Source organism: Dipteris shenzhenensis, chromosome 4 (assembly GCF_047967505.1).
Source record: "Dipteris shenzhenensis isolate YYH24624 ecotype China chromosome 4, Dip_SZ_1.0, whole genome shotgun sequence".
Classification (NCBI taxonomy): Eukaryota; Viridiplantae; Streptophyta; class Polypodiopsida; order Gleicheniales; family Dipteridaceae; genus Dipteris; species Dipteris shenzhenensis.
The window spans coordinates 37282179-37293355 of record NC_141599.1 but is presented as its reverse complement, the minus strand read 5'-3'; the positions used below and the strand labels follow the sequence as shown (position 1 = coordinate 37293355).

The window sequence follows — 11177 nt, the reverse complement described above, 5'->3', positions numbered from 1 at the left end:
GTCCTGTGCGTAACCTTTTGGACATTTTTTTTGTTTTCCTGTGCAGGATTTGTGTGCAAGTTGGTCATTCTATTTTATATGCCAAAAGAGTCACATTGCAGCAGTGCAGATCGAATCAGCCAAAGTTACCACAAATGCTTTATTCAACTATAAATTTTAATTTATGTCTTAGATGGTACTTTTCATACATAAATGGGGCCCCTTGGTTTACTTGATATAGACGGAAAGTGTATCGAAGTACCATAAATATGGTTAATCCCCTGGAAAAATCAGAAAGACCATAAATATGGTTAATCCCCTGGAAAAATCAGAAAGACGTTTCCAAGTACCAAATGGCCCATTATTTAACGGCGCAGTAAGGCACCTTAGCTTGGATTAGTATTCACATTTCTGCTACACCATGCAATGATTAAAGTACTCCTTCCATGTATGGAGTCCCAAGAAGCACAGGCACACTGGGAATGAATCCAACCTTCCCCATGCCTTTCAGATGTGCTGAAGATGTAACCTTCAAATTCCCTCACCCTTAGCATATCATTCTTGTTCTCCAGTGTGAACCCATAATATTTGGAAGACAATGCGCATTTTTCATTGGAAAACTTACAAAGTTATGTATTAAGGCTTCCAATTGCCCCACTGCAATTCCTTCTACTTTCATCAAGTCCATGCCAGCTTTTCTTGGACTTGAATTCAGTAAGGAAAGAAACAAATATTACACTTGCTATCACATGCAATTTGCTCACACAGTACGAGTGACACAAATAAAATAATTATCTCGCGAACCAGAATCAGCAGTTACATATCTGAAGGTGTCCCTCAGCCGACAGCAGCCTTTATGAAAACTTCATTCCAGAGAAAGCATTAGAATTGCGGCTGGAAATATGCGGCAGGAGGTGGTGGTGGAGGATATTGATGTGGATAGTGTTGGTATCCCTGGTGAGACAGTGGTGGTGGTGGAGGATAATGTGGAAACTGTTGTTGCTGAAACTGTGAAGGCATTGCCTGCTGCAACAACGGTGGACGTCCATATGTAGCAACTGGCGCACCAGGAGGACCATACTGGGGCTGCTGGACAGCCTGATTCTGCTCTCCCTGGTTGGAGGCACTACCCGAATCCTGTGACGATGCCACAGCTCCCATTCTTTGAGGATCCATTGAGGGGTAGAAAGGCCTCTCTGCTGACAGAGGTGGAGCAGGAATGTTGAAATAATTCAAGGATGGGTGGTCTTGATTACTTTGTTGCTGTTGACTTTGTTGCTGTGAAATCACAGACCTTGGAAGCATTCCCCCATGAGACAAGAGCCCAACGCTCTGTTTCGAAGCATCATCAACTCCCCCTTGATTCTCCATTTCAGACTTCGGCACTTGAGGCTTACCCCACATCAGTTTCAACCTCAAGCCCTTGATAACGAGTTTGTTTGCAAGGTTTTCTGCTGCTTTCTCTGCCCCATCACGATTGGTATATGAAATAAAGGCACATGCCCTTTGAGGCACCAGTCTGATGGACTCAATTTCACCATAAGCATAGAAAAAATCCTTGAGATCATCTTCAGTCACTCTTTGATCAAGACCACCGATATAAAGGGTTTTGATGTTTTCATCTTCTGGTGGTATGAGTGATGGCATTTCTCCAGCTTTCCTTAGCAGCTTAGCAGCAACTGGGTCATTCACTCTGCATTCAAATTAAACAAACCAGACCGTTAGATCCAAGACCGAAAAAATGCATACACACACTTCAACAATTTGATTGTAGATTGATTGTAGATATCACTCAGAAAAAAGATGACCTCTAGAGGAATTTCATACTCTGCACTCCAGCTAATTTCCATGACCAGTAGCTATAAGTGGCTGGCTTATATGACCATGAGAAAAGAGCACTTGCTATCCTCTCTCCCCTCTGAAATTTCAGTTGGCAGCTGACAGGTGATTTTTGAGCTTCCACACGACGCACAGCCCTGTATGGGCAGTTCTAATGTACGCGCATGTCCACACAAATATACACAATGCTGTGTAAGTGCCTTCATTTATGGCCTAGTTAATGTACAGCTGAAATCTAAGGTTAAATGGAGCTTGTCTATGATATACTTCCCCTCTCCTCAAAAAGAAATCAGACATCTGGGATGAACACCACTCAAGACATGAGTGGTGTCTCACCATTATAAAAATGTGCTTGCGTTGCGAAGACCTGAAGGAAAGAAATAGTTTGCACTATGAAACCGCCCATGATCACAGGGAACAAGATGCCACATAGTAGCTGTACAATCACAGAACTGTTCTCTAGAGGTAGACAAAATGTCGAGTTTTAGGCGTTCATCAGTGCCACTTTGCTTATTTGACACTCAAAACGAGAGAGAGAGAGAGAGAGAGAGAGAGAGAGAGAGAGAGAAAATGATAAGTTGCAGTACCCATAGTAGCGATCCTTGATATTCTGCTGAGAAAGCTCCCCCGTGATAGGCATTTCATGTCTGTAGGGACATTCAGCACCACGTGTACACTCTCCACGGGCATAAAAACTGCAAATATGGGCGCGATTTCTTTTGTAGTAGGGTGTTGTTCGCTGAAGCTTCAGAATTGTATCATTTGGGCGCGACTTGCCATATGAAGACTCATAGTCAAGCCCTGCCTTTGCCTGCAGAACAATTAAAATGTCTTAAGAGAAGACGACATCACACAGAAGACACACATAACAAATTGTAATATGAAGAAAATCTATGAGGCCATTTTTCAAAATCAACTAGAAGTAAAAGATCCAAGGAACCAAGAAGACATCTCTTATTCTGCTGCTGATCAAAGAAAAAACTAAGTAGTACTACTTTGTCACTATATATTGATAAGCTTCCCTAAAACTCTTGGTTCCAAAAGGCAAAACATTCATGCTTCTGAACAGCTTCTTATGAGATGTATCACCAAAAACAGAAAACGGGCTACATTCTTGACAATGCTGCAGAAGGTGTGCTTTGTTGCTCATACAGCTTCAAACTCAATTCCATCATGCACAGCAGGGATTGCATGATATAGTGTGATGGCAAGTGTGTTTGACTGCATAATTATTGTATGAAACAAGAAAATTTCTCCCGTACTACCCAAGAGTGACTTGGGAAGAGAGAACTAAGAATCCCAAGGGACATGGAAGGGACAATTCCCAGCGATTTCGAGAGAATTCAACTTCTTGCTCAAAATTGTACATTGTCATAACAAGTGACATCATATGCCACGTGTACAAGAGTTAATGCTATCTGCTATACTGAAATGTCTATGTTAATGGCCAGCCTGATAGAGGACCTCCCTCCCCCTCCCCCCTAGCCAAGGCCTTAGACTACCCTAGCCTCTCCTAGGAAGTTCCCTCCTGGTTATCTGATCTCCCCTAGAAGGCTCTTAGACCTCTAATCGGATGTACTTTCCTACAGGAGTATTTGTCTGACGAAAGAAAGATATGTTCAAGCATCCCAATGACTGCTTTTCAGGGTATTAGGTTTTCGTCACAGAATTTTCTTTTCCAAAGAAAGAGGTCTATAAAATTTGCGCTTATTTACTTGCGTATTATGCCCATTGGCAATGTGGAGGTTTAAGAAAAAGCAACTTAATAACATGATATGGGAACTCCAAACCAATTCTGTCATAATCATTGCCTATGCCGTTCAAGTGCCCTTTGAAAGAAAAATTTTCAAAACAAAATTCTAGCTGAAAAGAAAAAGTCACAAGCATGCTTACCTTCCGGTCTTGCTCTTCTGCAAAGTACTCCCGATTGACATCGCTCTTGGGTATGGCATCATTTGTATTTATCCCAAGCGCAGAATCACGTACTTGCACTGGCAAACCATAGTCAAGGTCTAGCAAGCAGACTTGGCAGACGTTTTTTAGCTTGCTGCAAGTCTGACAAACCTCTGTTTTTTTGTACCGGGCATCCCGTCCAGGTCTCCATCTGAACACTGTGAAGGGCCGGGTGCAGATTTTGCATTCCTTGTCGAAATTAGCCTTTGTCTGCAATATTCAGGCAAATCAAGGGGTTCAACAGAAAGCGGCAGAGCGACACAAATAAAGGCGTACACAAGAATCAATGTAATGCGATGAGATTTTTCTTCGTTGGATCTCAGAAAAGGAGAAAGCGTCACTGACCATACGAACGTAGGGGTTGTCTCCGAGGCAAGATTCGCAGATAATGGGGAAGTCGGAGCGCTCCCAGCCATCAGCCTCCTCATCGCGCAGGAGGCGATGAGCCATTGTTCCACAGAACAGGAAGAAGTAAACACAAACAAATGAATCCACTCAGTATGAGTACAGGTTATTAGTACACACTTTAATGTCGGCTTAGCCTAGAATTTCATTTTGAAGGGCAATTTAAAAGTTATCCTCCTCGTAAATTACTTTTGAAGGGCCACGTGGCATTTCCTTTGTAATTTTTCCCAAAGTGGTCCTTCTTTTGAAGGTTCATCTCTCTATTTCCCTTGGGGGGAAGGGTAAAAAACACTTTGAAGAGTGTTGCACCCTTCAAATTTAAGGGCTGGTTCGAGTCAAACTTTGCCTTGACCCTATCATTAATTAAATTTTTGCTTTTTGTGCCAACCAAAATTCAAAATTCCAATTCTTTTTTACTTGGCCAGCACTAGGATGTTTTTTCAAATTCTGAAATCCTGTGCTTCCACATGGCACAATATACACCCTTAGATTTTTTTAAATTCTGAAAGCCCAAAAGCTTCCACATGGCACAATATACACCCTTAGATTATTTAAATTCTGAAAGCCCAAAAGCTTTGAAAGCTTTTGAAAAGCTGCGTAAAAAGCCAAGGCAAAACCTTTAAATATAGGCGAAATGGATGAACATAAGCCAAAAACAACGTAGATTGCTTTATGAAGGCTATTGGTTTGTGAAGAGACCCTCACGTATTGGCTTTCGAATGTTCATGTGCCGTCACCATCAGGTTTGCTCCTACTTATACTGAAGCTTGTATCGAGCCACTGCCCATGAATCTCCTTCGTTATGCTTTCTGTGTCTTTGAGAGGTTCAACGAAGCTTATGGCTATAGATTGGTCTATTTAAACTATTGTCAGTGGGACCTTCTTCCTCACAAATACACTAGGAGACGTTCTGTGAAACCATTTCTCAGTTCTTCCCTCTTCTTCGCTTCTTCTTTCTCCTCCACTCTTCCGTTGCGATTCCCTCTTCACCTCTCACACCCTTCTCCTGCTTTTGCATTGCTTCCTCTGCAGCTTTTTCCCGATTTCATCAAGAGCCCAGCTGGCCAAGCAATCTAGTTTTTTGGCAATAAAACAAATTCCAATTCTTTTTTGTGAGAGGTAGGCTTTACTTAAGACTATTAGTGAGCTTTTTTATTCCTGCATTCTCACATCTGCAGGGATTCTACTTCGCACAGCGTGATGCATGCCTCTTTTCTACAAATAGTGTGCTTGGTTGTTTTGTGTGTGGCTGTTTTGATTGGTGACGATCTGGGGCTGAGGCGACAGTTTGGGACTAACTTTGTTTGGCATCTTGTGGAAGCTTCTGTTTTCGGGTATATTTCCAGTGGTGTCTTGTGCTCTGTTGCATACGCATGGGTGTGGAATAAAGTGGTTTGGAAGAGCATTGTACTCATGGCGTCCTCTGTCAGAGGCATGGACGAGGCTGCCTCTGCGGAGTTTTAGTTTGGCATTCTTTGGCAAAGTTGGGATTCTGTGGTGTTGTGTGCGGTTGTGCATCAATCATATATATTGTTGTTCATAATGGAGGACTCATAAACATTCTGGCCTTTGATTGCGATTAATGAGCATTGTTGTAGTTCAACTTCTATGGCTCAACGTGAGCTTTCCTGCAATTTAATGGACAAAGAGAGCGTTCATTTGACTTGTATTTTGTCATGTAGAGAGATATATATTCCAATCATACTTGAGTAGGTACATAGCAAAACGTGATCCACTTGGAGCATTAAGGTTTGCTATCCAAATCAACGAAGTATTTCAGATCAAAAGTGTGGCTTTTGAGGTGCATGAGTCAACTATTACAGGTGCTGGCTTGGGCTTATTTGTGCATGATTCCATTAAGAGAGGGACTACTATTCTCCATTATGGACATGACAAGTACTCTTACAGAGATGGGAAAGAATTGTATATCCAAGGCTAAAGAAGAACTCCATGCAAGAGGATCCTCATGTCTCTACAAAGGATATGGTGCACATTGTTGGTGATGTTTGGTATGGTAATGTGGCAAGGTTTATAAATAGCAATAGAAAAACAAATGCAAACTCAAATGTTTGTTATGTATTTTCCCCTGATATTCCACCTTGGTCTAGACTCCATGCCCAAAATAGATATTGTAGAATATGGGCACATTTGTGTTGAAGCCATTGATGATATACATGTAGATGAAGAGCTATTTGCATAATATGAGTTTTGATTACAAATATTGTATTTCATTATACATTTATTACTAATTGGAATTTTTACTTTCTTATAGATTTTGTAGTTTGGTGCCTAATTGTTATGTATGATGTTTGATTTGTTAGTCTAAATATTAGGAGTGCATGATAAATGTTTGTCATTACCACTAAATTTTATATTAACTACAAACGTTTGTTCTTACTTGGTCAAGTTTAGGATTTGGGACAATGTGATTACAAATTCATGGTTATGAATTTTACATTTAAGTCTTTTAAATGGTGTTTTATGAAGACCGTATGACATCCACTAAGGGTTACTACATGATGTAAGATCGTAGAATTAGGTATGGCAGATTTTGTTTAGTTTTGGAAATGCAAGACTCGACTATGTAAAATCTATTAAGGTGTTTATAAAAACCATTAAGGTTCACAAGATGAGTCTCACTCAATCAAATATAAATGTTATGTGCTTTCCCATGATTTACCACCTTGATCTATCTCCATGAGAAAACCTGCATTGCAAAATATGGGCACATTTGTATTGATACCATAGGTCATAGTGTACATGAGAGGAGCTATTTGTAGACTATTAAAGACATTGTACTTCTTTATACATTCATTACTTTTTGACCAATTATTGGTGCTTTTTTGATTGGATAATTTGTGAACAAGATCAAGGCAATGATGATACATAGCCCCTTGGAAAGGAAGTCTCAAAATAGAGCTTCAATGGCTCTACTTGCATTCTCCCCATGGGATTATAGAGGAATAGCAATGGTGTGACTCTTCCCCAAGGGAACTATAAAGTTAAGAATGATGTTTCAGTTCCAAGTTTCCAATTGTGCATTGAAACTAATTGTTAAGTTGGTAACAAAAACTTATTTCTATGGCTTGGCAATGAGAAATCCATGAGACACCTAAAGTTGTCTTGTGAATATTTATTGCTACTAGTTCACTTTATGCCAACTAAAAATCTTGCATTCCCCCTCCTCTACATTTATGGAATTTGTCATTAAATTATGAAAGTTTTGAAACTATTAAGGTGTTTCTGAGAACACCACAAGGCGCATGAGATGACTATCACTCAAATGAGTTTGGAAGCTAGATACTTTTTTGAATGATAATGTAGTTTAGACATTGATATTCTATTTATTGATTGAGAACATGGTTCATATTTGATACTTTATTTTACCTATCGCTTGTTTTTTCATGGAAAAAGCTAAAATTTCTCCCAATTCTGCCATTCTGGAATTGGGATTTTTCCAAATTATCTAATATGGTCTTCTAGTGTTGCTCCTTAGGTGAATCTCTGCGTCCATTGACAAAGAGCATAGTGTAGATAGAATTTGACCTATCTTCATGTTGATCTATTGCCCCTTTGAAATTGCCCCAACCACTCTAGTAGCCTCCACCCAAATCTACCCAGACAACTCTGGTAACCTCTGCTCCTTTAGAAATCTGGCCCATGCCATCGATTGGGTCTCTGCTAGGTGTAAGAGAGCATGTGTTTGCATTGACTCAATATCTAGTGACAAATAAAACTATCTTTACTTACAAGAACAACATTTCCAACGGCCTAGTAGAAACACTCCCAAATGTCTGCTTGTGCATAGTTTCTCAACTGATATTGGCCTCGCATCCCCTACCTAAATTGCTCCTCCATCATCACTTGGATGAAGGCTGATGGTGTTGGGCTAGCTCCATCGATCAAAAGAAAGAGGCACTCGTAAATCAATTCCTCTATGACCACATGTTTTCATCCACAAACATTTACAAAGTCACACTCCATAAGATGCATACACAACTAAAGAGCCTAAAGATGGATCCTTCATGCCACAATCGATGCTATTGTAGCTTTGAATATGAAGGCAAAGAAGCCACATGTCCACTTCACCATCCTCCAAGTCGGCTAGTGGAAGTGAGAAGAGCAAATTGTACCATTGCCATCACCATGCAAGCGAGCAAAAGAGTAGACACGCAAGATAGCAAGAGCACAGGAACAAGATGGTGCAAGCAAGAGATGACTACAAGCAAGATGGTGACTACCAGGAGGAGATAACTGTGAGCAAGCTGGTGTGAGCAAGAGATGATTGTGAAATGAACCGAGTAGACCCAAGTCACCCATAAAGAGGCATGCACACTTCCAGTCCATAAAATTTGCATAGTGGCGGGTGCTAGACCCAATGCAAGCCCATCTTTAATAACCTCATCCTCCCATGAACTGCTCGATTTCTCTCAACGCGGCATAGATCCACACTAAATCCATGCAATTAGTACTTCTTTCTTGCTAGCATAAATGGGCATTGAATATAGACCTCATGATAATAGCAAAGCAAACAAAATCCATTAGCTAGAAGTGGAAGCACACACACTGTTTTAGATCCACCACAATGCTTCCGCATGAAAAGGCTCCATAGATTCTTGCAGAAGGAGCCATCCATAACCGCAATGCAAAAGCTAGGCACAACATACTCCGATTGTGTCAAGAAAGCATCCCTCATGGCAACATAGGTCCTAGCAATACCGCCCCATCTAGAATTGATGCTTGACCATGTTTATGAAGTCATTGTCCATATCTTTATACTTAGCCTGCCAATCTTTAGGTGTCGGTTCCGCTATAGCTTTCCCTTTGGGTGCATTCCTACCATGTTCACCCTCCGCATTTGGAGTGCAAATTGTGAGCACAGAGGGTCGTCCATATCTTTATACTTGGCCTCCTAGCCTTTGGTGTTTGTTCCGCTATAGCTTTCCCTCTAAAGGCATCTTGCCATGTTCCTCCGCACTAGAGTGCAGATTGTGAGTGCCCCCGCGCCACAGAACACACTGCAACCACTTTGAAAACTCCTCCAACCCTACCACTCACACCCACATCGGGCTCTTGACAGTGTAGGAAATTGTCACTGAGAGCCATTTCCCTCGGGAGGAACTCAGGCACATGGACGACTAGTGGAGGTCAATGCCAGTTGCCCTAGTTTCCGATCGGAAATCGTTGACCAACGCTAATTCCCTACATGACAGAGGGGGTGACAACACCGAACATGACAGATGTCGTATTGCTATTCGTGAAAAAGGTGGCACTCTTAGTCATCTAGAATAATGCTTCCCCATGTCTCGGCGCAATGTTGCATTGAGGAGCACATCATTGCTTGGTTGCACCATTTGCACATTCATACTTTCTCCAGCATTGATTGGGCAAGAGTGGTTTTCCACCCATAGGGTGTGCAACTTTGCCAAGAATTGGCTACAGGAGATCAAGTTAATACTCTTAATGGTCCCAGACCCTTGACCGTGGAGTTGATTTAAGATAGGCTATTTCTTCCAATGGGTGGGAAAAATCAAAACTTCTCAGCATATAATGGGATCCATTAGAGCATGCCTTGCTTATAGCACCAATGTAGGGCACACGATTTTGGAAGTATCTCTAATTCAGGAGAATATCTAACTTCCCTTCTACCCCTTTTGCTTTGTTTGAGCCTTTTTCTCTCTTTTATCTATTCTGGTTCTCATTTGTGTAGAGGTCTATCCATTTTTGCATATTCTCTTAAATATGTAGTACATTCTCTTGAGTTTCATGAGACATTTTATCTCCCTTTCTTTGCCTTATAACACCTCACCTGCCATCTTCTTGTCATCCTCATCATCCCATATTCTTGGAGATTCTGGGTCTATATTTTAAAAATATTCAGTAACATAAAACAAAGATTCATAAACAAGCAACTCTTGTGCCATAGACCCTTATGGTCTTGCTTTTTGGCAAATAATGACTTTCATGAATCTCTCATAAAAGAACATCCACCATCGACTACCGTTGCTTGCCGGAAAAGAAATCAGAACAAGAGGCTAGACACTAAGCATGGCGACGTTCAAGGGCCATAGAGGAAAGGAGAACATGAGGGCGAAACGTTATCATGGGAGGGGAAATGGGATTAGAAGGGGAGGGAATGAAGAGGGAGACTATGGCACAAGGGGAAAGGGAGAGGGGGAAGAGAAGCATGTACATGATGGGAGGAATAATGTAAAGATGGAGACATCAAGGGAAGATGACCATGATTTATTTGAAAGAAAGGATGAGAGGGAAATATCAAAGTACTAGCTAGGTGGCCTTACAAGAACGAGCGTGTCTCATCAAGGAATAGCCCCTCCTTTTATAGCCAAAAGAGGGGGTCTCTCCCAATTAATGCATCCTGGCACATGCATGGTGTGTGTGGAAAAGTCTCCCATGTGGGCTAGGCGGTTACGCACTCTCAATTGTGTGCGACAACCCTTTGCCTCAATTTTCCACATAAATCAAGCCCCATATCTCAAGTCTATGATACTCCCTTGGTCTCTTCCCAATTTTATAATATGTTCAAACCTCTAGGAGGACAAGTGGAGGGTTGGCACAAGGAATCTTGCCACCTCATCCTACTTTCCCCATTATTTAACTTGCTCTCTTGGACCTTCTATACCTCCCCCACATGGGCCTATCCTATATGGAGGGAATAACTCAATATAATATCCATCTCCACCTATTTTATATTACTTCTCCCATGGACTTTGAGCCATATCTCACTAAATGCAGCCTAGGTGGAGGGGTGGCATGTGGAGGAGCCATGCCACCTTACATTTTATAATATTACTATCATGGATTATGTACAACACACCTTATGGGTCCTCTTATGTGGAAGGGTGGCACATGGTCATGCCTTGCCACCTCAACCCTGGGCCCTATGCACACCATATTTTATTATACTATTGCCACATATACAAACACACACACATATTAATGCCTTTTGCCACATATGCAAACACACACACATATTAATG

General features: G+C 41.3%; 1 protein-coding gene across 1 annotated transcript; it reads right to left on the bottom strand.

The window, feature by feature from the left end:
• Window positions 1-525: 525 nt before the first annotated feature.
• Window positions 526-4260, bottom strand: LOC147902799 (zinc finger CCCH domain-containing protein 40-like). Its single transcript, XM_087373802.1, has 4 exons — window positions 4117-4260; window positions 3712-3981; window positions 2406-2629; window positions 526-1672 (listed from the first exon to the last, which is right to left on the bottom strand). Exons 1-4 carry the CDS (start codon window positions 4219-4221, stop codon window positions 862-864), a joined length of 1410 nt encoding a protein of 469 aa, XP_087229928.1. The 5' UTR covers window positions 4222-4260; the 3' UTR covers window positions 526-861.
• Window positions 4261-11177: the final 6917 nt, after the last annotated feature.

What these genes read in the sequence shown, in the direction of transcription:
- LOC147902799 (XM_087373802.1), bottom strand. Translation starts at nt 4,221, where the DNA reads ATGGCTCATCGCCTCCTGCGCGATGAGGAGGCTGATGGCTGGGAGCGC. An exon ending in ACAACCCCTACGTTCGTATG is followed by an intron (nt 3,982 to 4,116) that starts GTCAGTGACGCT and finishes TGAATATTGCAG; the next exon opens with ACAAAGGCTAATTTCGACAA. An exon ending in ATCAAGGATCGCTACTATGG is followed by an intron (nt 1,673 to 2,405) that starts GTACTGCAACTT and finishes ATTTGAATGCAG; the next exon opens with AGTGAATGACCCAGTTGCTG.